Source organism: Helobdella robusta (assembly GCF_000326865.2).
Source record: "Helobdella robusta unplaced genomic scaffold HELROscaffold_2, whole genome shotgun sequence".
NCBI lineage: Eukaryota > Metazoa > Annelida > Clitellata > Rhynchobdellida > Glossiphoniidae > Helobdella > Helobdella robusta.
In genome coordinates this window covers 5,142,203-5,170,191 of record NW_008704083.1, presented here as the reverse complement: position 1 = coordinate 5,170,191, position 27,989 = coordinate 5,142,203, and the positions used below count along the sequence as shown (strand labels likewise).

At 32.7% G+C, this 27,989-nt stretch overlaps 6 protein-coding genes across 6 annotated transcripts; 4 read left to right on the top strand and 2 right to left on the bottom strand.

The window, feature by feature from the left end:
- Positions 1 to 296: 296 nt before the first annotated feature.
- On the top strand, positions 297 to 4,249 carry HELRODRAFT_160455 (hypothetical protein; the record flags this gene model as incomplete). The annotated part of the gene is made up of 3 exons (XM_009017412.1): positions 297 to 441; positions 3,941 to 4,108; positions 4,188 to 4,249. 3 exons carry the CDS (start codon positions 297 to 299, stop codon positions 4,247 to 4,249), a joined length of 375 nt encoding a protein of 124 aa, XP_009015660.1.
- A 2,336-nt stretch (positions 4,250 to 6,585) lies between these two features.
- HELRODRAFT_160454 (hypothetical protein) lies at positions 6,586 to 7,838 on the top strand (the record flags this gene model as incomplete). Its single annotated transcript, XM_009017411.1, has 4 exons — positions 6,586 to 6,682; positions 6,917 to 7,014; positions 7,320 to 7,331; positions 7,644 to 7,838. The coding sequence occupies 4 exons, from the start codon at positions 6,586 to 6,588 to the stop codon at positions 7,836 to 7,838; spliced, it is 402 nt and encodes a 133-aa protein (XP_009015659.1).
- Positions 7,839 to 8,044: 206 nt separating this feature from the next.
- Positions 8,045 to 10,675, top strand: HELRODRAFT_160453 (hypothetical protein; the record flags this gene model as incomplete). The annotated part of the gene is made up of 6 exons (XM_009017410.1): positions 8,045 to 8,167; positions 8,857 to 8,958; positions 9,205 to 9,351; positions 9,583 to 9,680; positions 9,828 to 9,973; positions 10,371 to 10,675. The coding sequence occupies 6 exons, from the start codon at positions 8,045 to 8,047 to the stop codon at positions 10,673 to 10,675; spliced, it is 921 nt and encodes a 306-aa protein (XP_009015658.1).
- Positions 10,676 to 11,188: 513 nt separating this feature from the next.
- HELRODRAFT_184927 (hypothetical protein) lies at positions 11,189 to 13,545 on the bottom strand. The gene is made up of 6 exons (XM_009017409.1): positions 13,417 to 13,545; positions 12,485 to 12,602; positions 11,945 to 12,048; positions 11,729 to 11,762; positions 11,372 to 11,635; positions 11,189 to 11,349 (listed from the first exon to the last, which is right to left on the bottom strand). The coding sequence occupies exons 1-5, from the start codon at positions 13,417 to 13,419 to the stop codon at positions 11,511 to 11,513; spliced, it is 384 nt and encodes a 127-aa protein (XP_009015657.1). The 5' UTR covers positions 13,420 to 13,545; the 3' UTR covers positions 11,189 to 11,349; positions 11,372 to 11,510.
- Positions 13,546 to 14,643: 1,098 nt separating this feature from the next.
- HELRODRAFT_94015 (hypothetical protein) lies at positions 14,644 to 21,203 on the top strand. The gene is made up of 15 exons (XM_009017408.1): positions 14,644 to 14,916; positions 15,915 to 15,998; positions 16,942 to 17,071; positions 17,667 to 17,753; positions 17,843 to 17,985; positions 18,231 to 18,327; positions 18,557 to 18,697; positions 18,834 to 18,907; positions 19,116 to 19,203; positions 19,440 to 19,531; positions 19,730 to 19,813; positions 20,053 to 20,186; positions 20,297 to 20,373; positions 20,517 to 20,661; positions 20,829 to 21,203. The coding sequence occupies exons 1-15, from the start codon at positions 14,761 to 14,763 to the stop codon at positions 21,004 to 21,006; spliced, it is 1,710 nt and encodes a 569-aa protein (XP_009015656.1). The 5' UTR covers positions 14,644 to 14,760; the 3' UTR covers positions 21,007 to 21,203.
- Positions 21,204 to 23,062: 1,859 nt separating this feature from the next.
- HELRODRAFT_64757 (hypothetical protein) lies at positions 23,063 to 25,654 on the bottom strand (the record flags this gene model as incomplete). The annotated part of the gene is made up of 8 exons (XM_009017407.1): positions 23,063 to 23,311; positions 23,372 to 23,461; positions 23,573 to 23,711; positions 23,971 to 24,085; positions 24,256 to 24,322; positions 24,710 to 24,833; positions 25,121 to 25,255; positions 25,512 to 25,654. 8 exons carry the CDS (start codon positions 25,652 to 25,654, stop codon positions 23,063 to 23,065), a joined length of 1,062 nt encoding a protein of 353 aa, XP_009015655.1.
- Positions 25,655 to 27,989: the final 2,335 nt, after the last annotated feature.

The following is a 27,989-nucleotide window of genomic DNA, read 5'->3' as shown; positions in this document are numbered from 1 at the left end:
AATTCATTAATTCATTGATTCATCCACTTGACCAGAAGCGCTTATTTGATAATTTTTTTCCAGGCAGCCATCCAGTTACAATATTCAGAATATCCATGTGTAGAGATTGTATGTATATTATGTATATAAAACTAGCTACGTATATACTCTCCATCATATATTTTAGGTCACGTATACATAGATACCTACTTAAACGAACATAAACACATAACATTCACACACATACAAACATACAAACACACATTCACACACACACACACAAATTATACACACGCAGATTCTACTGGGACTCGTTCATGTTGGTGTTGTTGCTAGGCAACCTCATCATACTTCCGGTGGCCATCTGTTTCTTCAACGATGATCTGAGCACGAGGTGGGTGGTCTTCAATGGAGTCAGTGACGTCATGTTCCTCTTGGACCTCCTCATCAACTTTAGGACAGGTATCACGTGACTATAACATGATTATGGTAGTGATGATGATGACGGTGATGATAATGATGACGGTGATGAAGATGATGACGGTGATGATGATTGCGATTGTAATAATGACGATGATAGTAATAGGCGTGATGGTCTTGGTAATGATGCTGGTTATAATAATGTGTGCGTGTCTGTCTTTCTTCTGTATTTTTATAGACTGTCACAGTCACAACATAACTTAAAAGAAATTTGATAAATCTTCATGAACAAAAGCGGAGCGCATGAAGTAGATTATCGGCGACTGATGATGAGATTAGACAAACCCAAGTTGTTCAACATTTATTGCAACTTTTCTTGAAACTTTCATTTGCCAGCTTTCAATCGGACAGCTCCTTATCACTGAGATAATTAATATTTCTTTTTCTTCTTTTCTGTCCCGTGGTTGATGATACATTGATGTGAGGCTAATTATTTGATCTGTGCTATCTACATTGCGAAGGAAAGATCATTCTCCCGAGACCCTAAATAAAATAAACGAAGCTTTTTTCATGTTTTCCTTCTCATCCATTACATTATAGAGATCTATTTTTTTATTGAATATACATTGAAATGTTCACAACACAGAATTAATAGTGTTTTGAAACATACAAATCCTAGGTATGATTTAGCGGACATATTAAGAATTCGACAAATTGATGTGAAATTTGACATTGTTTTAATTGTAAGAAAACAATTTTAAACAAGTTTGATTTATCGAAAACATTTTAGTAAGCTTTAGCAAATAAAAATACATTAAATATACATAAGACTCTTATTTTAAAATTCAAAACGAGAAATTTTCATAATTTAAAAAATTCATAATTTAAAAAACTCATTTCCCTTCATTTGTTATTTGTTCTAATCAAGGTAACAAAATGTTTCAAAGATCGAAAAAATACTTAATAAATTTCGTGGTTTTTTGTTTGATTGTCAATCTCAGATCGTTACTCAAGCCAGATTCATCTTTGTGGACTTATATTTTCAATGCGGTTTCTTTGCGAATAATTAATTTTGCGCGTTAACATAAACCAGCTTCATTTCAAATTCAATTTCGTAAATAGTTACTGTATGAAAAAGTAAGTTTTATTTTAAATTTGTTTAAAGTTAATCACCAACAAATTCATATGCACTACATTGCTTCAATTATCAATACAAAGATAAATGCTGACAAACATTTTCAAATACGCAGATGTCTCTAGAAGAAATTATTGAATAATTTTGATTCTTCTCATTCTTGAACTGTTTACAAAGCAATAGAGACACGCGCCCACAAAAAAAATCACATGAGCACATGCAAACATCGCAACATCATTCCATCCATTCCAAGCAACTAAAATAACATCCCACGCTATTCACCACGCCACCTACGTACGACGTACGTGTTAGCGGCCCAACGCAGGTGTTAATGGGAGGGAATTGAAATTATCTTGGAATCATTACGCGTTTACATAAAGTTCCTAAATCAGAGTGATGAATTGTTAACATTATTCTATGATTATATGTACCTATAAACACATAAACACGGAATGATGAACTGTAAACATTATGCCAAGGTCATATGTACCTATAAAATAAACACATATCTTCGAATGTTTCAGTTTACAAACCTATTAGCATTTTAGTACATCCGATAAGTACGCGAGCAAGAGCGCATTGTAAATTTCCGAAGTTATAGGAGTTGAGAGGCAGAATGAATATGGCTCATGTACTGTAGTGCAGCGTGATGAGATGGGATATCTGGTGTGTAATATTTTGTGGTGTTTGTTTTGATATCAGATGACTTGATGTGATGTGATGTGATAGGATATGATGTAATGTGATGTGATGGGATACGTTTTGATGTAAAGCGATGTAATGTGGTCTAATGAGTGAAATTGTAAACACGGCAAATGTGCTCTGACTACTTTTGAGATAGTGGACTTATCAAATTTTTCAGTAAATCATAAGCAGTATAAGTGCCACCATTAAACGATGATGGAGGTGACGAGGACGGGTTTCATCGATGTTTAGTACTTTGCTGTTTGCCAGTTAATCAAGCGTACAGAAAACACGACTGCCGTCAATTTTTAAACATTTCTGTCACTGTATTGAACAATATTTCTCATTTTTTGTCATTTGAAAATATAAAACAAATATTTTTAATCAAAAATATATTCAAGTGAATGGAATTAGTCAAAATATGAATATTTGGAGAGTGTCGTTTACTGTACATATAGCAGGGCTGTCCAACGTGGGGCACTTCATTCTGGAGGGGGACTTAGGGTGAAAGAGGAAATTGTTGGTTATAAACGGTATACAACAATGGGAAAACACTGTATACAACCATGAAATATAAGGTGAATAGATGGTTGATTTATAATGTTGATAAAACAATCTTAAGGTATGAACAATTTTTTTACCAAAGTTGTGAAACCCTGTTACAAAGAGAAAAATCTGGCAAAATTAACTATTTAATGTGGCAGTGTCCTGTATTTTGTAGCGTTTTAAGTTAAATTTGAAAATTAAGTTTTTTTTTATTTTATCTCCGATTTCGTTGAACTTTGTTTTATTGTATACAACTACCGGCAATAATTTTTCATGTGTCCTTTCCAAACAACAAAATTGCAAAAATATGCATTAAATAATATTTATCTTAAATATAAATAAATAGAAAAAATAAGTAATAGTTACTAACATCGCAGTATTTGTTTAGGTTTCCGTTTTAAATTGTCGTTTCGCAGTTTGAACAGACTCCCGCAAAATGCTTTACTTTCTTCTCTCCAAATAGATATGCATCGCACGGCCGAGATGAACGGCTTTGTAGTAAGAAGGGCAAACATTAATTACCGATAAACGAAATAAATAAACTCAATGTCACGAGGTTTAATGCCAGGAATGCAAAATAATTCTTGTTTTTATATTTGCACTACTGTTAATAGTAAAAGATAAATTGTTGAAATATGAAAACTTCTTGTTATTGTTGTTATATGCGTTGACATTATAAGACCATCAACAGAAGATTTGCCCCCGTTCAAAATAGGGCCAACCGTGAGCACAGGAAAATTTTTTAAACAAATTCCCACCCCCCGGTCACCAAATTTTGTGTAAATTTCAAATTTCTCACCCAGTCCGGCGGTCATCTACTTTTTTGTTTCAAAATTCCTCCCCGGTCGTCAACTTTTATAGAAAATTTTCCTCGGTTGTCAAATATTTTTCAGAATCTTGTCTAAATCTAGATCCGCCACTGGTGAAAGTTAAAATGTTTTGAAAAAAGATAAAAGTTTTTGATTCATTGAACCAAGTCTTGTGCAAAATTTAATTAGCTGATTTCGTTGAATGAAAACTGAATTTTTTTTTAAATAATTTACAAATGACAGTATCTTATACACTTTACTGAACAACGCTACATTTTTGCTATTTTAGTTTTGCTGCGAAAAGTCATTTGCTTCGAAAAATAAACTTTCAGACAAACTCCATAAACTTTCACCCACCTTCACCCAGGAATCATCGTGGACAACTTTGCGGACGAAATAATCCTGGAGCCACGCAAAATAGCGGAGAGGTACATGAAGACGTGGTTCCTCCTAGACTTCATCAGCTCCCTACCCATGGATTACATCATCGTCGTCTTCAGTCCGGAGTCTACAATCACACAGCTGGCTCACGCTGGTTGGTTGGCATTTTAATGTTGATGTCATCTGATTTGGTCATTTCATTTACGACGCCGTCCATCGTTACGTCATTTCAGCTTCATTGGCCACGTTGTTTCCAGTTTCGAATTATTGCCTTCTTTTTGAGAACTTCCAGTGAAATAATTTAACTAAAACTATGTACACATTTTGGAACATACAATCACATAATGTAGGCACATATTAAGAAGAAACTTTACAACCCTCGCTACGTTAAACACACGCGTTGAGTTTGATTGTTCAAGATTAGGGTATATTAATCTTGTTAAATTGCTTGGAAATATAAAACAAAATTCAAAATATAGAACCAACATTGCAAAATACAAATTTCAACGCCTGTAGTGCAAACAAAAAATTCTAAAAATAAGCAAAGAAGAGCAGAGAAACTCACAAGTGGAGTAAATAAGAGAGGACATGTTGTGTAGTTAATGATGGAGTAATTGCTTGGATGACAGACCTATGTTATATAGTCATTAAACGAACGTTAACTGGCCTTAAAAGATTGCTTAAGTCAAGATTTGTATTCACTTGAACGCAAATCTGTGACGTTGTAAATAAATGAATAAATGTGATATACAAATATGTGTATATGTGTGTGCGTATATGTGTGTGTGTGTGTGTGTGTGTCTGTGTGTGTGGTGTGTGTCTGTGTCTGTGTGTGTGTGCTGTGTATATGTGTGTGTTTGTAGTGAACTTTTATGTAACTGTACGTAGATGTGGTGTTTTAAAAATGTGAAATTATAGAACAACTTGTATGGCATATCATAAGAGACTATTTGTTAATTTCATCAGGTCTGTCGATAAAACAAAATTGGAAGCTTTAATGACCAGCCATGGTGATATTAAAATAAGAAAATTAGATGAAGCCACATATTCACCACACACTCACCACACATACACAGAGAGGCAAGCACGTTTGCAGAAATATACGCACACGCATGCACACACAAACACACACACATGAACATAAACAAACATAATCATATGCAAAACATATAAAACAATCCAGTGGACATGCATGCCATCATCTTATTTGCAAGCACACTCTTATGCATGAAGTTGTATTTATGGAAACGTTCAAGCATTTATAAATATATCTTCAAAGACATATAGACAGCATAGAGTTATATACAAACAAATTATACAAGCACATACAAGCAAACGTTTATATATTCGACGGTGTTTCAAGATTACAAATAATTTATTTCTTAGTGTTTCAAATAGTGCTCTCAAAATTATCTATTTAAGTCCGATTGATTAATTTTGACTTTTAAGATTATAAATGGAATTTTGAAACTTCAAAGTGCAAAAAAGTTCCTAAAAAATATGAAAGATTCATCAAATTAAATAAGCATTGTTGTTTCTCCAAGTAGGGCAATCATGTTTTTTGAGGTTGCCTCAAAACTTCAAAACCTGGAAAAATATGAGATCAGTTATTTTGCGTTCTTTTTCCCTTCAATTATTTAAAATGGAAATAAACCTGCATTTTGGCATCAGAAAATTTTTGTAAAACATCTCCCATGTTGATGAATTTGTGCTGAACAATTCACCATCAGACTAAATTTGTTATTTTTAAAAGTTTTCACTTTGCGTATAAAAATTTATTGAAAGCCACGATGAAAATTTTCAACTGCAAACAAATCTTGATCCCAGTTTTTACAAAAATTTATGAAAGTAACACACTTAATAATTTTTGCCACCCTCCAACAAGCTCGTCCTTTAATACCATGAAAACGTCAGCGCCACAGTTTAGCCAATGAAAATATAAATCAACACTAACTTGAATAATTATATTAAATTATTTTTTACTGTGTGAATTCTAATTTATTTTCCAACAAAACTTGTTTATACCGGTTTTAAAAAGCTTGAAATACGGTCGATGAAATTCAAATTTATTTTTTGACAGCAAATTACAAGTTTCAATCATATTTACAATTGTTAATTTAAAAAAATTAAGTACTGTTTTTATTTCAATATCAAATTTGCGCTCACTGGACAAACTTGTGAGCATCTTTTTTAACATGGAATGCAACGATGATGTGCTGCAGGAGGGGAAGTATATAAATCTATTTTAATTGTTTTCTGCCATTCGCTCTTTATTTTCTAACTCTTTTTGCTTTCTCTCTCTCTCTTTCTCTCTCTCTCTTTCTCACTCTCTCTTTCTCTCTCTCTCTCTCTCTTCTCTCTCGTTTTGATTATTTTTTAAATAGGATTATATTTTAGCAAAAAGGATGTACAATGACTTTCTTTTCTAACAAATTTGCACTGACCTGTTTTAGATGAGGATCGATCTAATGATACATGCCAGTCTATTTGAAAGTAGATTTTTATATCTACATGTAGTCTTGTGGTTTTGCTTTTAGGGTAATCAGGATTATAAATATAAAAAATTATGGAAACGAAAGAAATAAAAATGGAAATCTTTTGAAAAACACGCGCGTTCGAACAAGGACACAAATGTGTGTGCACTCATTAGATCTACACGGAGAAGACTACTTGTTATACTTAGTGCTTGTTGGCTTTGATGCTTCTTATCTCCCTTCAAACTTACAAAGTGATTCGTTGTAGAAGTTTTGCACAAATACGTGGAAATAATTTGAAAGATGTTCTTCAACTGAACCGAGCGTCTGCTAATTAGCCGGATTTATGACAAAAAATTAAAACCAAACATCGCAAAATTATTTTTAATACACACACAGTTTATTGATTATGCGTAGAAGATTGAATGAAACTATTACAATTTTAAAAAATTCATGTTTTTAATTTGGTTTTTTTGAAACTATGACAGGTAGAGCTCTAAGAATTTTTCGTCTGATAAAACTATTAAGCCTGTTGCGTTTGTTGAGGTTGTCGAGGCTGGTGAGATATGTGAGGCAGTGGGAAGAGGTGGGTCCCATCCCGTCCCGTTGTTAATCATCATTCGTTTGGGTGTGGTGTATCATCGTTTATTATGGTGCGGTGTATTATCATTTAATTGAACGTTGAATGTACCATCATTTATTATAAAACTGTGTTCGATCATATGTTATGATGTTTCGTATTGTCATTTCTATGACACTCTATATCATCATTTATTACAATAGGATGTTGTTTAATTGATGATTGTTAAAATTTTGCATTATTTTCTGTGTTGATGAACTATAAATTAATTTGATAGTAACTATTTAATTTCAAAATATTCATTATTACAGGACATAGGCCAAGTAAGTGCCTTTTATGTTTTGAAACAAAAAAAATTTTCGACTTCAACTTTTTTCTAAATGTTATGTAAGCATAAATAGATTGAAATATGGGAACAAAATAACGCTCAGACTAAAAGACCTAAAAGACAAACATCCGCTTATGCAAACATAAGCAAAGAAAAAATGCGCAATAAGTAAAAATTATAATTTATCAAACTTACAACATTTTTTTTTATTGTGGAAACAAAGCGTAACAACAAAGTTTTCAAATGCGTTCAAAACGTTCTTTATGTGTAATCTACTAAAAAATGATGAAATGCAAACTGTATGAAGTTTTTAAGCATAGCAAGCATGTTCATGCGTATATTCAACCTGATCTTCATGATGCTGTTGATCGGACACTGGAATGGATGCCTGCAGTTCCTCGTACCCATGCTCAACGATTTCCCACCTGACACCTGGGTCGCCATCAATGACTTGCAAGTCAGTTTCAATGCTCTGATGACCATGGCGCTAGGGAGATGTTGATCGTGACGATGATGTTAATTTTCTGATTATATAACATCATTTTGAGAATGTTAAAACAAGGAAAAATTACGATGTTATTAGCAGAGTGATGTGATGTAATTTGACATAACATTTTAATAAATGTTAATTTAAAATATTTGGTTGTTTAAGTCGTACTGCATTTTTTCATATAAAACTCCTGTCATTAAAAATCAAATGACACCTACATGAAGAAAGCTCACTGGACGGAACAATACACGTGGTCACTGTTCAAGGCCCTCTCCCACATGCTGAGTATTGGCTACGGCAGATACGCTCCACAGAGTCTCATGGATGTCTGGCTAACTATCGTAAGTTAGATTGAGTGAGATTGTGCGTATGTAACAACCACCACACAATTATACAGATATAAAATGGTCGACATCATTTGACGACACATCTTATTTTTTATGTTGTGTTCAGTGCTGATGGAGAGGGCGATGCTTAGTTTATTCAAAACGATAATGATGATGGAATAAAATGATGGCAAGCCATTGATCAAACACTCGGATATTGTATAACGTTATTCTTGTATCGTTCAATAGCCAATTCGTCATTTTGTGAAGACGCAGTTTGTACATGCGGTGCGTACGTGCGAAACCTGCGCAATATTGTTTTATCTAAGTCAAGGGTGGGCAAACTGCGGCTTGCGAACCTTGTTCGCAAAAAAAAGGTCGTGTCGTCAGCAGCCAGATATTATGACCCAAAAAAAAGAGCCACAAATCTTAAAAATTTCCCCCCGATCGAAAATATTTGCTATTTAAGTACTTATGCGGCCCTTCAAAGGTAAAATATTTCTCAATGCGGCCGTCACAGCAAAAAGTTTGCCCACTCCTGATCTAAGCCATCCGTTTAATCAATTAAAAATGGTCACATACTAAGTTTTCAAGCTTTATAATGAAAATCAAATAATTTATTTTTAGGACGGATAAACAAAATGTATATTTTATTCTCCAAGAAATTTCAAATATGAAAAACATAACAACATACCTTTTTAAAGGTGAGCATGGTGTCTGGAGCAATATGTTACGCTCTGATAGTCGGACATACAACAACCCTCATCCAGTCATTCGATACGTCCAAAAGACTCTATAGAGAAAAAGTGATTGACAGTTGTCAGTTGTTCAAACTCGACATATCGCATTAGCTATCATTCATGTTTGACGTCCAATTCAATGATAGCATGATTCTGTTCAATGGACTTGAATATAATGAAATTTTCGATGGCAGTGTAAATTCTTGTGTGTGTCGTTAACACTCTCAATGTCATTAAAGTGCAACATCAACTTTTTATTCACTCTCCATATAATGACCACACGGATGACGAAACAAACACATCTCAAAACAGCTAAAACAGGTGGAGGAGTACATGCTGTACAGGAAGTTACCTCGTGACATGCGCAAACGGATAACGGATTATTATCAGCACAGATACCAGGGTAAGATGTTTGATGAGATCAACATACTCGATGAACTCAATGGATGCCTCAAAGAGGTTTTGTACTGTTTATGTTTTTAATCGATCATTTTCTTCATTTGTTGTTGAAAACATTCGTAGCCGACAACTTTGATTTAAACAATGTTTCACGTGCAACGCTCTTTAAAATAATCATAATGTTTTCGAATTAACTGAATAAAATTATTATTATATCACTTACAATTATTGCTCGTGATGGCTACGCTATTAGTCTCTAACGATAAAATAGATGTGGTTTCTTATTCGCAGGAAATTGTAAACTTCAACTGCAGAGCACTTGTGGCCTCGGTTCCTTTTTTCATGAACGCCGATCCCAATTTCGTTAATGAAGTAGTCTCAAAACTGAGGTACAATTTAAAAAAAACTTTATCGCACAGTTGATTGAGCCGGCTAACAACGAATGTGTTTATTTGTTGAATCGTGCAATTTGTTTCAAATGAAATTTCACAATTCTTTGAAACAAGAAGTCATGATTTTCTGAAACACATTTTTAGATATGAAGTGTTCCAGCCCGGAGATTACATAATACGTGAAGGAACCATGGGAACGAAGATGTACTTCATTCAGGAAGGAGTTGTGGACATCATCATAAAGGACAGCCAAGTGGCCACCAGTCTGTCCGATGGTTCATATTTTGGAGGTTGGTCTTTGTACATTTCAACAAGCACAAGATAAAACGACTGATTTTTTTCTTCAATACAAATTTAAGTGCATGTAAGTCTGTTTTTTAAGTGTCCAATATATTTTAAGAAATTCTGTTATTCTAAAATATTTTTTAGCCAATTTAGCTTCAACGTTTTTAATTCACATAGCATACGCTCCAAGACATAAGCCTTAAACCATATTGAAAACATACCGACATTACAAGATTGAAGAGCTTGTTAATTTTTTCGCCCTTGGGTACAAATTAACTTATCTTACGGATCATTCTCATCTGCTTCAGTTTACACCGACCAGCTGCAAACTTGGCTTACGATGTATATTAACGAATTTGTTAGAACAATTGAACAAATGATTTAATTTGTTTACTAACACAGAAATATGCCTTCTAAGAAATGCAAAACGAGTGGCTAGCGTCAGAGCGGAAACCTATTGCAGCCTGTTCTCGCTGTCCGTTGAGCATTTCAACAGCGTCTTGGACCACTACCCCGTCATGAGGAAGACAATGGAAAGTGTGGCGGCCGAGAGACTCAACAAGATCGGACAGAATCAAAATACGACTGTACCAAAAAAGAGAAGGGAAGCAAAAGACGAGACTAACATAAGCGTAGTCAGTGAACAAAATGAGCATATTGTCGGTTCCAATGATACGTCAGAATTTTTAACGAACATTAAATCGTGATTTTTTCAATTACTATAGTACATGTACACATCGTCATTTCTCACATTTTTATATCATTTTCAGAATATGAATGAAACGCGTGTTATGCAATAAGTTACTTTTTACACAAGGCAGGCAACGTTTGTTAATTATTACGTATTACTTCGTCCGTTATCAATGGGCGGCGTTCAGAAGTGTTTCATATCGTCGGCTCAATTTCCTTTTCGGCGGTGGCTTTACAGGTCAATGTGAAGGTGCAAGTTAGTATAAACAGTGAAAAAAAAACAATGCGAAAAAATGGGATTCGTATATAGGGCAAAAAATGTGAATATTTCATGAAAATGAAGGTCACGTATGATTTGCGGGGATAGATATTTTTGGACCGAGTTGATGGGGCGTGTGGAGCAAGAAAAAATGTGAAAAACTGGTTCAGAGGATTAATCTCAAGTCGTTAAACATGATCTTTAACCAATTACACAAATGTTAACGTCTGACGAGACGATCAGCCTTTAGTGAGAACGGCAAACGCATCTTGCACTTTATAAATTATTAATATTTCAATATAAATTTTTCATAAAAAATTACAATGAAAGCTAGATATCTGATCAGTAGTTCCTCACACAATCACCTGAATAAAAATCAAAAGCCCAAATGTAGAGATACACCCAAATTATCATATTATTACATCAATCTCACAAACCGCTAGAATTGCCATACATGCAGCAGCAGAACAGCTAAAAATTAAGGTTACTAAGAATTTATTTGTTATAATTTTGTTACACCTTTACTATAAAATGCTAAAAACAAGTGTGCAAACAGTCAGTCAATAAAAAAATTAAAGTGGTAAATGCTGCATTTATATAAGCAGCTTGTCAATGGATTGTTGAATGGCTTGGATCTGGTTTTTCAGCTGCGATCCCTCATTTGTGGTGACGGAGCAGGCAATGACAGGGCGAGACACACCACACGCACGGCCAAGAGCTGTTTAGAAATGAAATAATAATTTAAATTAATTATTTCAAGTATTATGTGTTATTTAAATTTTTAATAGCAACTTGAAAAAAGAAAATTAACCTTGCTTGGATCTGACAAACACATACGACACATTCTAAGAAAAAAACATTTAAATTAAATTAAAATAACAGTTGTTGCAACACATTATACATTTTTTAAAAAACACAAAGCGTTATGCAGAACAATTCAAATGCAATATAACATAAGCCGGACAATCAATTGAATATGAAACAAAATCAATTAAACAGAGGAAAAAATTAATGTGAAAAGAACAACCTTATCTTCACAGAGGAGTGGCAGGTGAAGCAAGATTTCCAATGGTTCTGCATCTGCTGCCATCACAATAAACTCCGATATGCCTCGATTCAAGGTTTTCGTGGCTGAATTGTTTGCAAACATTTGGTGAAAATTATAAGTGAAAATCATGTATATATAAACTACATATTTTCAATTTAGCATTTTGAAACCAAAAAAAACAAAATATAAACAATTGACATTTTAACCCTTTTCACAACAACTTTCCAACATAAATTAAAAATCTATGACTAGAAAGCATCAAAAAAAAACTTGTCAGTTTTTTTAACACAAAATAGACGTAAATCATAATGTACATGCCAAAATTTATGTATAATTATCTTATAAACATGCAGCAAAAATGAAAATACAAAATGACTGCCATCAGAGAAACATAAATAATTATATTTTTCAATGATTATATCAACAATTCATGCAATATAAACAATGGTAACTAAGAGAACAGCAGTAACATGAAAGTAGAGAGCCAAGATGAAATAACAAAAGTTCCAAAAAAAACACCTTCATTGGCTCCTTTCCTCAACTGCTTGTAACTGGCTGCCTGCTGAACCACCTCCAAAATTTGCTGGGTCAGAGCTGCATCCGCCAGTGGATAAGCTTTTGGATTAACTTCGTTTGACTGTGAAAATGAATAAATTTCATAAAATTGAAAAGGAAATGAGTAAATTGTATAAAATTAAAAAGAAAGATAAAACAACACAGTTGAGTCAGGGAAAAACTAAGCTATGCTGCTTTCAAAGCATTAGTATAAAATAAAAATAATAAGAAATTAAGCCTAATATGACAGCATGTATTAGGAAATTAAAAGAGAACTCCAATCTTGCCAAATAACCTACTTAATAAATTTTAAATATTAAATTTTGATACAACCATAAAATAAAGCAAAAATAAAAGTAGAAACAATTATTGTACAATTCTGTTACTCATACAGCAATGCTCATAGTCACAGCACTAGGAATAATATTATAAATGCAGTTTATAACTCATAACAGCATAATATAATGATAATCATAATGCATGATTGATAACCAAAGCCTATGTTCTAAATTTAATAATAAACATACCTCATTTTGAATAATAATAAATTTTTATAACTAAAAAATAAAGATAAAAATAAAATAAACTCAATTAAATATAAAAAATTAAAAATGAATTATGTATGAAACTATGAAATGAATCTCTAAAGAACCAATGATTCTTAACATCTCCACTTATTTATGTTGAATAAAGATTATCACTATTATCAGCAGTTTTGCAAAAAAAGTATTTAATTCAATTTTAATTTTGAGTCACATCAAATTCGTTTGAGCAAACCATCCTGTAATATCGCTCGCTCAGTAGGCGAGCACGCAACTTGAGAGTACAGCAGTAGCACGCAATTTAACACAATTAAACTAAGAAAAAAGGCAGTAAGATAATAATTATTAACCCACCATGTTGATGTTGTTGGCGCTTGTGACGAGAATGAACGCAGACGAGCGAAACCTCTCAGCTTTTCTAACAAGCCTCACCGAGGGAAAATATAAAGATAGGGAAAAAACACGTGAAGCATATAACGCAGTGACAAATAATTACTGCCTATATACAAAGACCATAAAACGTAAATAATTAAAATTAAATATTGACGATTAAAAATGTAAATATAGATTACATTTTAGAGATATACCTGAAATTGAACAAATATTTAAATAATATAATTATAATAACTAAAATATATATTAAACAATGCTATAATAGAGATGGCAACGATTGGCAGTGAGTAGGTTCGACTCCTAGATATCTACCCATTGAATTATATAATATAGTTATATAATATAGTCATATAATTCCATGTATCCACCTCGACTATCACATAACGGAAATGGGAAAACTGTGAACAAGTCAGGCAGATTCTACACCCACATCATTATATACAAATTTACAAAAAAAATTATTTGTAGTTCAAAAGCTTTCAGTATCATAAAAAAAATATGGCTTCTACATACGGTTCTTTTGGATATCAGCTTTGTTATTGTAGAAAATTTCTTGATTCGTCCAGAATTAGTTAAGATGATTTTTACAAATGTTAACGGTGCTGGCCCACTGATCTACATTGTTCAGTGTGTTGCCCAGTCTTAATTACACTTTCCGGGAGGCTGTTCCAAATCACTCTCTACTCTTTCGCAAAAAATAGTCTACTCTTTATTCCATTTTCACTAGTCTTGCTACATCGCCTCAAGTTGTTGAAGATTGATTCATTTCCGGATAAGGTATTGCACCTTTATCATAGGCCTGTGTAATCATTTTGAAGACCTCAATCATATCTCCGGGTATCTTATCTTTTGTTCGTATGTCATACGAACAAGATGTTAGGATTTTAAAAGCTCTTTTTTGTGTTTTCTTGATCTATTCAATTTTTCCTTTTTTATTCAGTGACCAGACAGATTGCGTATATTCTAAATGGTTTCTCACCCTACTTGCTCAAATATGATTAGACCAGGCATACATTAAGCTTTGTCGACTTTTTCTGTATGTATGTATTCTAAAAATGTTAATTATCAACAGTAATATCGAAATCGCTTATTTAAATCTAAGTATTTTAATGTATGATTTAAATCATTTAAATAAACGAAATTTTTATATCCTTCACTGTTTATCAAAATTTATTTATCTTTGCTTATAAATTCCCCTGTATATATGTTTGGTATCGTTATTTTTTGTCGTAATAAATCAATAAATAAATTAATTATATTTTTCAAAGTTGAAATTTTATTGTTATAATTTAGAATACGTTTATAATGGCTTTGGAATTAATAAAAAGTGGATACGACGATGACAGTGGCGCAGAATCCGATCCAAACGACGAGGTGAACTTTCACTTCAAAGCACCCGCTGATACCGAAGGCAAAAAGCCTAAGAGACTCGTCTGCTCGGCCCCACCTGTTGCTTCATCGGTTATCCATTCGTTTATCTTTATTTATTACCTATTTATGATTATTTATTTATTCACTTATAAGTTTAGTAGTCAGCCAATCTATTGTGTGATGTTGTCATAATGTTCTCATAGTCATAGATTATCTTTGGCATGCAAGTCGGCCAACTGTAAGTCAGCCAATTAGTTTGAATCCTGGATTTCAGGTCAAAATTAACAACATACATAGGCTTTGGCTTAATCTTTTTTAGCCAAAGGTTTAAAATTCTTCACTAAACTTGTGAAAAAATATTCTTATCATCATCATCAAAATAATTTGTTATAATATGATTAATATATCATTAATAATATGTATTTGATCTAAAATTGTATTAAATTAATGGGGCACATGTGGACAATGTCACAAAATATAATGGCTGCCTTAAAATGTTTTTAACATATGCAGTATTTGGTTGACTTTGCACAAAAACACAGTTTTTCATAATTTAATGTTTTTAATCAACACTACTTATTATATTACAAATAAATAATTATTCATAATATGTATTTGATCAAATATTATATGTATTTGATCAAATATTAAATATTATATTAAAAAAATCTGGATTTCCCTTAATTGAATGGCCTGATCTAATTTTATCTGAAGTGTGATTCTGATCAGACTGATGATGATTGCTTTTAAAGTCCAACAAGCTTTTATTGCATTAACATTAAAGTTATTTATTTTTAATAAAATAATTTAATAGGCTATAGGCTGGCTATAGTGACTTTGTCTAAGAACTGGGTCATACCATGAATGATAAAACTATAAATATAAATAAATTAATTAACTTTTGATTAGGATGATTTAATAGATAAACTTATAAAAAGTGGTTAAAAGGTATTCATCCTAATAAGGATTTTTTTAATATTTTTTATTATGTATATTTTAAGTCTTAATAATACCAATTTTTTATAGCTAAAAAAGGCAAGATTTGTATTTGTATTAAATGATTAACTTGTTATTCATTTCATCAACAGAATTTGTCAGACATCAAACCAATCAACCCAGAAACAAAAGTTCTCTTTTATAATCCAAAATATGAAGAATTGTATGCACCAGAGGTAATTTTTTAGCTTTATTTCATTAAAATAAATAATTGTAAATTTTGAAATTTTATTTTGAAAATTTCCTGTTTGAGATTATTGGATGCACAAGATCACATCTGAGGTAAATACTGTTCTTTTAGTTTAGAAAATTACTTTGTCTGAAAGTGAATACGGCAGCTCATTTATTTTACCTTGTCGTCAGGCTTGGAATGGTATGCCAGGACACAGTGAAATTCCCGGTATCCAAAAGAAAGTTTTTATATATTTAGTTTTGACAGAAATAAAGTTGGTTTTGTTTATATGACAGCTTCAAATAATAGTTTGCATTGAAAATAACTTACATAAGTCTAAATGTAAAATAAGCTTCCTACGTCAGTGTTTATAACCTAAAATGTATTACTATATATAGCTCTAAATTTGAAAAGAAATCTCAACATTGAAATGCAGACTGTTTTGAAGGAATAAGAAATTATAGCCAACCGCATTCAGCGGCAGACACCCTCTTGTCCAAATCAGAAAATTTACTTATCACAAAATTTATGTTCTATTTTTCAGTATAAATTTTACAAATGAAATCATTTAATTTAAAAATTTATAAGAATATATATTCATTCTGGATGACATTAAAAAAGAGGACAAAAGAGAACATTTGCAACAAAAGAAAGAGTAAAAAAGAATTCAATGTAAAAAGAGGACATGTCCCCTTTTTAAGAGATGTTATGGACACCCTTAAATATAATAATAATTATACTAAACAAGTGTTGGGCTTTATATATATATAGAATAAAATATTCAGACATTATTTTTAATATTGTCCAGTGCAGTATAGCTATTTTAGACAAATTATTGTTAAATGTTGGCACGTTGCTAATTAATTCGTCTTTGTTAAAATCTCGCCAATTAGACCACATCAAGTTTTACTTTTAGTTATATTAAAAATAAAAAATTTGTTAAACAGGTTGGTCCAGAGAACCCATTCAAAACTAATCAAATGAAAGCTCACAGGAACATGCTGACCGGTTTTGTTGAAGAATGCCATGTGAATGATTTCCAATTTGAAAATCAACGACGCACATTTACAAGTTATGGTACGTTGTTCTCATTTTTTACAAATATTGTGTCTTCTCACATTTTATTTAATAAATAAAAATAAAAGTGATAATCGACTTATTTAATTAAAATTAATTAAAGTTCATGCACCAGTTTAATTTGACATGCTAACCCTCTTTTTTAGTTCAACACATTATTATTTTCTTAATTTACAGCTGTTATAAAAACAAGAAAAAAACTTGTGTTGTGTTCAATTATTCAATCGTTCTTTTCACATCTTGTGCGCGAATTTAACGCTTCACGCTCACTTAACATTGAGCGCCACTCTTAACATGGCGCAAGTTGAATAAATAAATAATTCATTCAAAATTCGTTTTCTCGGTAACTAGCTCGGTAACCTGCTACATTGTGTCATTGTCATTATTCAAATACTGAGTTTTTCCCTTTTGTGATTTTTGTTTTAATAATTCAAAGTTTTCATTCGTGCAACTTAATTATATCTGCAAAAATATAAGTCATAATGTATTTTATGTAGCTTTTAATTATTGTTTGAAAGTGCGCATATTCATATTGCAAGATACATCATTATATAATATATACATCATGATGTTCAACATTTTATTCTTTGTTCAGGTTACGCTATCAATCCGTCAGTAACCGATGAGGATGCAGCGTCAGGTTCACACATTGGAGACATCGAGAAGGGAGAGAAAAGTAACTGTAAGTAAATCTGCATCGCATTTATTCTTGATAAAATACAATCCAATAATATAACATTCTTTTAAATATACTAATAATTTGTATTCAAGTCAAAACCGTCTACGAAACGACGAAGAAGCGAGAAGGTGATAAACGAAAGAGGTTAAGAAATGATGACCCGAGTGATGTTGATGGGTATCTGGGGCCATGGGGCAAGTACGTTGATGAAGTTACTGTGGCCAAACCAACTGAAGTTTGTATAATATTGATTATTTCGGTTCATTTCAGGAGATCTGATTAGTTATTTCACGTTGTATTTGTTACTAGTGGAATTTTTAGTAATTTGTAAGTTTTTTTTCACTAAGCTTCACAGGTTGTATTTTTTGGGTAATGCATGAACCTTTTCTTAATAACTAAATAAAATTTTATTATTTAAAATAAGCAATTTTATTTCTTGTGAATTTGCGCAATTGGTTAATTTGCTGCTTAAAATTGTAGGAAGAAAAAAAAGAATTGGATGAATATTTAAGCAAGCAGAACAAACGATCGAAGAAGATTGAATTGAAACCAACAGAAGAGAAATCAATATTGCACTGTTGGTGTTGTGTTATACAAAAAATAACTTTACATTTTTTAACATATTTGCCACATTTTTTGCTACAAACAATTTTGTCAACTGTGTCCAATGCCCATTTAAAAAAATCTTTTATGATCGTAATTGATAATGTAATAATTATATCATGTTATTTAACATTTATAAAATAATTATAACTAAAAATGACGGACATTAAACAATGAAACACTAACACACTGACCATCGCCAGTGAAAGAGGCATGTGATTACCAAGGCCGAACATTCATGTGCGAGCCACACGATGTCGGAGTCAACCTCAAAAGTAGGGAACCACCTCAGAAGTGCTTTCTACCAAAGAAATTACTCTACACGTGGACTGGCCATAATAAAGGTCGGTTGAAGTCAATTCTTTCAATTTTCTCTTATGCAATAGATGTGGTAAACGATATATGATACAGAATATTGAATTGAAAGAGTGAAAGAAACATATAATCTAACATATGATTTATTATTTTAAAACAATACAGGTGTGGCAGCTGTCAGGTGGTTTCCTCACACAGCCCATCTCATGCTCACCTGTAGTATGGATGCCAAAGTCAAGGTTACTACTAGCAGTTCATCTCATTTTCTAATTTTTTGTTTGTAGCTTTTATTTTGTGAATTTGTTGTAAAACCTTTCTGTTTTGAGTAGTGATTTTTTCGGTGTCTAATTATTCGGTATTTTTAAAGGTGTTTATAGCTAGATTGGCATATTATGTAATGGGTTATCAGTTTGTGATGCTAATTCGATTTTTCTATTTAATTTTTAGTTATGGGAGGTGTACAACAATAGAAGATGTGTGCGAACGTACATTGGACACAAGGAAGCCGTTCGAGATATCTGCTTCGATAATCATGGTTGGTGAAAGTTCATGATAATAATGAATTAATTTTTTTTAAATTTTTTTTCATCAATGTTACTACTTCTTCATTACATTTGGCAAATAGAATTTCACTCTTCGAGGACTTTTGTGGTAAAATTAAGAGATGAACATTTTTTTCTAATCAAAACCAACACGCAAGAGATACAGATTATTCACCATTCAAAGTTCAGATGGCTGATTAGTATAATTGTAATTAATTTGATTGTTCAGGGACCAAATTCCTCAGCTGTGGTTATGATCGGTTCTCGAAACTGTGGGACACGGAGACGGGGCAGTGCATCAGTCGATTCACTAATGGAAAAGTGAGCAATTCATTCTTTTACACTCCTTACACCTTTTACTTTTTTCTACTTTTAGAACATTTTTAAATTAGATAATAAACGAAATTATTCTTAAAAAATTATTTTTTGTTTCGTTTTTGAAAGTTGAAAATGTATTAGTAGTTTTAGTTTTGGGGCTGTTATGCATGTACTGAATATTTTTATATTAACTTTGATTAGGTACCTTACTGTATAAAATTTCATCCTGAGGAGAACATGCAGAACTATTTTGTTGCAGGCACTAAGGACAAGAAGATCGTCTGCGTTAGTATTGTTGTTGCATTCTGTGATGTCATTGTTGCATTTGTTGTTGCTGCTGCATCCTTTTTTGTCGTTGTTATTGTGGTTTTCTTAAAATGGTAATTTTTTTATCTTATTGTAACGCCATTTACAACTTTTATATCATTTTTATTTTTATATTATGTTATTGGAATGTTGATATTATTTGATTGATAAGTTCCACAATTTTTCAACTAACTCTTGTTAATGATAAAAAATTGCAGTGGGATGTGAGGTCTGGAGAGATAACTCAGGAGTATGACAGGCATTTGGGTGCTGTCAACACCATCACTTTCGTCGACCAGAATAGAAGATTTGTATCTACCTCTGATGATAAAAGTCTCCGAGTTTGGGAATGGTGAGTGGATATTTAATAATAATAATAATATAAAGTGTAATATAAAGTGAATAATATAAAGTGAAGGTTAAAGAATTAATGCATCTCTCATTTCATTCAAATTTGACCAGGAATATTCCGGTAGACTTCAAATACATAGCTGATCCGTCCATGCATTCCATGCCAGCTGTCACTCCATCACCCAATGGTTAGAATTATCTTACATCCGCTCTCAATATTTCTCTATCAAACTGTTTGTTTCTACGTGAAAATTCAATTTATTTCTTAATGTTTTATAGTGATCAGATGTTTCATATGCACGATTCATTAAATAATTTTGTCTCCATATAGGAAAATGGTTGGCATGTCAGTCGATGGACAATCAGATCGTCATATTCAATGCCATCAACCGATTCAAATTCATGAGGAAGAAAGTTTTCAAGGGTCACATGGTCGCTGGTTACTCGTGTGGAGTCGACTTCTCTCCAGAGATGAGGTTTGTCAACAGAAAATATTTTTTGGTAGTTATGAAAAGTTTTACGACAAATCCAAAATGAATTGGCACGACCGAACGTTATTTGATCACGTCTGAATATTAGCACCTTTATATTTCACATTTTTGAAATATTGAAATTGTTTTGATATTTTTTAATTTTTATACAGTTACTTAATATCTGGAGACGGGGACGGAAAGTTGTACATTTGGGATTGGAAGACAACAAAGTTGTACACAAAGTTTCAAGCGCATGATGGCGTCTGTTCCAGCTGTCTTTGGCATCCACACGAAACTTCCAAAGTCGTCACAACGGGTTGGGATGGACTGATCAAATTATGGGACTAATATTGCCAATATTAATATTTTTTTGTTTTTACTATTATTATTGCTTCCATATTATTATTTTTAATATTGACAGATGGAAGGTATATTTTACCAGTAAAATTAGGTCTAAAATTTTCCTTGAATATTTATGAATGCTTAAGTAATGCCGACAATTCAATTTTTATCTGTACGGTATACGAAATTCTCATACAAAAAAATACATTTTATTTGTTCCTATTGTAAAATTATTATTAAAATAACTATGCAAACTGCCTTCTAGCTATGTCAGCTTTTAAGTCTCCCTCAAATGGCCGAGCGTTACCATGAACTAACTGTTTGTCAGCATCGTATAAAACCTATTATGTACTGGTTTTCCCTGAATAATTGATTTGGCTTGATTATGTTGATTAGTTTCCAAATTTAATTTTTGGAGGCTTTCCGATTCCAGTTAGCATGTCAACAACGGCTCAAATAAAATTAAACATTTGGTCAACTGAACACCGTCGCGTTATTAGGAATTAAAGTTAGAGGCTGTACTTTCGAAAACCAAATTTTAGTCTGAAAAATATAGAATATTCATTTTGCCTCTGGCTGGAACTGGGAGGCATTTTTGAACGGTGTTACAACACAGTTGAATTTCTAGCATTTAAGAGGAAACCAAAATATTTTCATTCTTACGTGTTTGTTGTTTACAACCTTCAAGATATAATTTTATGTACACATCTCAATTCAATTAATTGTGCTTCAGGAATACACGCATAGAATCTACTAAAAAAAGAAATACCAAGTCATACCATGACGGTTGAACCGCCTGATCGCCATAAATTATTTGGCTCATTGCTATGGCTTTTGTTACACACCAAATGCTTATATAATCCACAATATTTTAAAGACATTCAAAAAAACGAAAACTCGAACATGAAAAGTTGGAAATATTGTACAAAGTTATTCAATTGTTTGTCATGAAAGCAGTCCACGCAGAATCAATCTTTTTGAATCAGTTGCAACGTCGACAATTTAAATAATTGAATTTTATAATTCAGAAAAATATTAGAAATTCATTGAAGTAAAAAAATATAATCGTATAATATTTACACGAAGTTATTTACTATATGAATGTACTCGGAAATCCATAAAACGTAATTTGGTTGTAATATAAATTATATAAATAAATATACAATATAAATTATAAGTGTCGTTGTCTATTTCAAATGTTCGAAGCAAACGATGTTGTGTTTGATGAAGTTGACCATGGTGACCATGATGACGACATCTTGCTGGATGATGAGTGGCGGTGATGTCAAGTGGAAAGAATAAGTAGGAATCGAAGGTGATAGTGAAAATTGCAAAACGAAATAATAAACAGATATTGAGCCGTCCACGTTGACAAAGTGTCTTCATTGCTTATGAGCAAACATTTGTACCTGCTTATCCAAACTTGCATAGAATGAACGTAGACAGAAGAGAGTCGTGCAAAATAAAAATTAAATAAGCCATATATTAAGTTATAAAGAAGAAAATTAATTTGTTATTGTTAAAATAAGTTGTTTCTGCGCTTAATAAAACTAAGCGAGCATATAATTTAAAAAAACATTAACGGTATATAACAGATTTATAATTTGTTCAAAAGAAGGTGGTAGCAGTTTCTGACTCGCATACACAAGAAGTTCAAATATATGATTGAGTATTGCTTAAAAGGTTCACGTAGAATTTCAACAATTGAAAATAAATTTATCAACAATAAAAATGTCTCGAATAGGAAAGTGAAATAACTTTAATTTAACTTAACAAATAAATAAATAACAAACATGAACAAATGTCGCAAGCTGTTACTTACATATATGAAGTGAATATATGACCAGCATTTGATGCCGTGCGTGTTATGGTACATCGCGTGATAAATTACAAGAAATTTGGAATAACGTAAACAATTAATTTATCAAAAAAAATGACTAAATATTTAACCAGACGACATTTAACTAAGCGAGAGCATATATAATTAAGTGCATTGATGACTGATAAGAAGAATTAAATAATTGTTGACATGAAAATGGTTAAAAAATAATCAGAAATCCATCTATTCTTTGTAGTCCATACTCTTGATGAAGTTGACGGCTGCCACGAATTGCGTCCACCAGTACCACACCTCTCCATCAATCTTCGCGTTTTTGTAGCAGCCATCAGCGGCAAAACTAGCAGAGTCGTTGTTCTTGCAACAGTAACTTTCGATGTACTGGATAGTTGAAAGGAGGTTAGGAGTGCCAGACTGGATGATGACGTACAAGAGGACGGGCACCAGATCATCGGCAACCGGTACTGCTGAATGCTTCACCTTGTTAGTCGATGTTGTTGCAACTGACTTGTTGCTGGACGTTATCGCATAAACGTTGGCTGTATTGCATGTCAGAGACAAGGACAGGAGGGTCATGATTGTGGAGCAGCAGCGGGCAACACATCCCAATTTATCTTCTGGCGTCTGTGGGTCAATTTATAGAATTGAGTGACCTTACGAAAATAAAAATAGTAAAATAGTGAAATATTGCTAGTTTAATTATTTTATTTTCGCACAGTTAATTATTGTAAATACTTTAAAAGCGTTGATCATGATGAGTTCTTTCTGTGCAGCCAACCATGGACATTCATTCTGATAGATGGAAGGAATACGAAGATCTCGATGATCCGGTGTGATGACAGCCGACAACTTTTGCATGTGCTCCTCCAACAACCTATTCAATTCGTGTTCCATTTATCTAATTTCATGTATGCTCTTTAACGCAGAGTGGACGTTGCCAATTAGTATCTTATTTTGTATCGTCCGAACTCAGCTGTTTGTTTAACTTAACAAACAAATATCTGAGCCCGAAGTTAGGAATTAAAATTAAGAGAATGCAGAAGTTGCATTCCTTAAGTGTAAAAAAAAATTAAAACTTTATATAAAAAAAGTTAGGACATTATTCATATTTAATTAATATCAGTCGACCAAACCTGTCCCTGGATGTGTCACCATCGCCGTTCGGGTACATGGCGTAGAGGTAGATGTGACTCATGATCATCCGCTCCATGCAGAGACGTGCCTCCTGAAGTTGCGGTTCTGTTGCATCTGTCAGGTTGGGTGGTTCAATCGCAAGAGCATTACAACTTGCAACTTTTCGACGATTGAATGAAAGACCATTTTTTTAAACAGTAAGAAAAATTATAGTAGTTAAATGAAGAAATCATCTTTCTTCATTACATCATCATCATAATCGCAATCATCAGCAACCAACTCACCTTTCCACATGACATCTTGCCTCATAGCAGCATGCTTAGCCGTCAGAAACCTTTCCAGCAGGTCGGACTGCAGATAATTAAACATCCAAATTAAACGTTCCATAATCACATTTGTTAACATTTCATAACCACATAGGCTAACGCTTTAAAACCATATTTACAAACGTTTCACAATCACATTCATTACTAACGCTGCTATGAAACAATGGTAACATATAATTTAGAAAAACAGTATTTAATGTATGCAGAAAATTATAAACGCCAATGTAATTAGATGCATCTAACATTCACATCATCATTAATTAATTAACTCATATAACCTGAATCACAAAGATGCACATAATTGCACTATCTCTAAATAACATCTGAATGCAAATAATTAAAATTCCCTCCAACTTTCTAATAATTGTTTAAAAACTTTTTTGGAAAAACATTGGTAATTTAAATGGAAAACCTTTTCATCGAAGAGGACTAAACTCTGGAAGTCGACGACAAACTTCAACAGGACCCTCTGATGCTTCTCAAGGAAGAGTCTGGTCATCATTGATATCATGTACTTGTTCAACATCTCTTGGTCCCTGGATGGTACATCAAAAGCAGTCATTTATTAATGTGATGATGCATGATGTGTATGTAAAAATAATTCTCTATAACATAACGCAGAACAATTCCGAATAAATTGCGGTGGATAGATTTTTTGGACAATATGCCCATCTGAGGTTACATTTGTTTCAAGGAAGATTCGCAACTGATTTGCATGAATTGATATAGCTGCCATCATAAAAGATAGAGTTTGTTTTGATTTTGGACGTCGGTTGCATGAAGAATAATATAAATAGCATGAAATGAAACATCGCAGACTGACCTGGTGAGTTCGGCGAGTAACTTTTCATATTTATGGTTGAAGGCTAGCAACGATCGTTTGCATCTGGTCAGGTAGGCAACGTAACAGGAGCGCAACTTGTAATCCGCACGCAAACTGTTCAACACCCTCTTCAAACTGAACAATACAGGTGGAAGTTTTTGAAATAAGTTTTACAGTGATGTTCTTTTAACTTTCTTACTACAACATCATTTTATAAGGAAGGTTGGCCGAATAAAGCCATCGATATTTAACCTCAAATATAACCACGTCCACAACAAAAGTACCAGAATCATCAAAATACATACGCATCATTATCACCAATGCCGTCATCGACAGTATCACAATCTTTTCACCGCATCCATATTTGATCCCAGAATGACAAAGTACTAACTCATAATGCCTGAAATTTGAAAGACATTTGATGGTAGCTTGGAGCTGTGTTGCCAGGATTTTGTCGCCAACGACCAGCGCCTCAGACAGCAAATATTTCAAGAAGATCATCAACTCATTATCAGCAGTCTCATCCTTCTTCATTTCAGCTTGGGACTTGATGGCCATTGTTGACAGGCGAAACTGAGGACAGGTGATATTAAATTATTTGGTGATTGAGGTCAACACACCATCACAACACGTTGCAGCAACCATCACAACATGTTTCAGCAACCGTCACAACACGTTGCAGCAAACATTACCTGTTCACAATCAACTTTACTGAGAACCAATCTTAGCTTCGTTTTTGCCTCAACAAAACGATCAATGACACCATCCTTGTTACCATTCATATGGTTCGGACTGGCACCGCCATGATGATGACGGGGATGATGATGATGATCGATGCTATCTGGGAATGATTTCTCCCAGTTTGACGAATGAGCCAATGGAGATGGCGATGACGATGATGTGGTTGGGAGTGATAGTAATGATGTCTGCTGATGAGTGGTCAATCTCATGCCATTAGAATTGCAGTCGTTGTTGTTGTTGGTGGTAGAAGACGTTGATGTTGTTTGCATTAATGCAACCTGTGGCTGCTGTGGCGACTTTCTGTACTTCTCTAATATTGTATCTGTTTATTTAGTAATCAGTTAGAAAAGATTTATACTTGCAGAACAAAAAACAAAACTCCTTGCCGTTTCAAAATATTCACGTTCACTGAAACTTGGTAAAAACAAACCCACTACAAGAAAACAGTGGAGTGAATAAAGACACCAGCACATGAAAAAGTGCGGTTCTCATGGTGCAAAATATTTCAACGCTGAAGCGCCGTCTCACTTCATCATCTCATAAATGGGCTTCACGTATTTTCATAGCTATTTATTACTGTTTTGTGACAGGGTGGTTAAAACTGGTAAAAAGAATAAATAAACAAGATTTAAGTGAAGGCAATAAAAAGTAAGGAAACAAATTAAATCTATTATCGAGTTAAAAACACAGGCATGACAAGCATCAAATCCCTCCTAGACTCTCCAACTTCCAAATGAAAATTGAAATAATGAGGTATACAATCGAAACATATATACATACACGTTCGTAACATAGTGGCATAAACAAGAAAAGGTAAAATGAGTAAAACAATAAAATAGAATAAAAATAACAAAACGAAAAACCGTTCTAATTTTAAACCAGGAAAAACAAATTAACAATCACAATGGTAAAGATAAATAGCAAATGGAAGAATATTATTATTATTATTATGATAATCAGTACGTCAGTGAATAACATTAATGAATAACAATGAAAGAATGCTCACCATAATCAATATTGGTCGAATTGTTGTTGTTTGAAATCTCTGCAAATAATGGTTGAAAATTTTGAAAATTCAAGAATAGTCACAAAACAGCAAAAGTAAGGTTCTAGACATGACAAGACATAGCAACAGAAATGTTCATGACATCATGACACATAACAGCAGTAATAATTGCAGTAAGGTTCGTAACATGACAACACAACAACAGTAAAATTAATGACATGATCAATAATAAATGTGTAGAAGTGCAATGAAAACTTAATGAATCAATTTACATTTGTCAGCATCTAATTAATTAATCAATTAATTAATCATTCCTACAATAACTTGTAATAGCAATAACTATTATAATTATTGACTTTATATCATATTTTAAAACCATTTCCAAACAATGTATGAATAAATAATGGCCATTCCTCTGCCGTACATTAACCCGCACAAAAAAAATGTGTTAACAAATGAGCGAACCATAATCTAAAATGGAAAAGAAATGATGTGAGTGAACCTAATGAATAATAAATAAATGATGTACAAGCGAACCTTGATTGAAATCGATAAGGATTGAACTTGGAGGAGCCCGGTGCGATGAACATTCGTTACCATCTCCCAATACTTTGCGCTTGTTTGAGGAATTCACTATGTGTGTAGGAAGGAAATGTTTCACACAATACAATTCAGTACTTAATTTTTAATCAGTCATAGTGAATACACCCAAATTTAATTATTGCATCTCAAAAGATAAGTAACATTTATTGAATTTCATGCTGGGATATTTTAAAAATAATCAAAGTACTTTTGGTTAATTTTTCTTTGAAGTGACCAAAGATGCCAGATTTCTTCTTTTTTTCATCTACAATCTGAATAAAAATTATAATATAGCTATAATAATAATAACAATAATAATATAGATATAACAATGAAAGCATTCACATTTATTACTACTTTTAGAATTAGTCCTAGTTAGTGTTAAGCAACCACATCATGCGTGGAGTATAGTAAGTCCATTCCCACATTTTATAGCACTTGCAGTCGGCACAAAATATTTAAGTTTAACGACCATTGTGGATATAGAATTATTATTCAACAATTATTATTCAATAATTATTCAACTGAACAAATTTCAGC

What these genes read in the sequence shown, in the direction of transcription:
- HELRODRAFT_184927 (XM_009017409.1), bottom strand. An exon ending in CACTCCTCTGTGAAGATAAG is followed by an intron (nt 11,763 to 11,944) that starts GTTGTTCTTTTC and finishes TTTTTTTCTTAG; the next exon opens with AATGTGTCGTATGTGTTTGT. An exon ending in GTTTGTCAGATCCAAGCAAG is followed by an intron (nt 11,636 to 11,728) that starts GTTAATTTTCTT and finishes ATTTCTAAACAG; the next exon opens with CTCTTGGCCGTGCGTGTGGT.
- HELRODRAFT_94015 (XM_009017408.1), top strand. Translation starts at nt 14,761, where the DNA reads ATGGCTTTGGAATTAATAAAAAGTGGATACGACGATGACAGTGGCGCA. An exon ending in AAGAATTGTATGCACCAGAG is followed by an intron (nt 15,999 to 16,941) that starts GTAATTTTTTAG and finishes TTTGTTAAACAG; the next exon opens with GTTGGTCCAGAGAACCCATT. An exon ending in ACGCACATTTACAAGTTATG is followed by an intron (nt 17,072 to 17,666) that starts GTACGTTGTTCT and finishes TTCTTTGTTCAG; the next exon opens with GTTACGCTATCAATCCGTCA.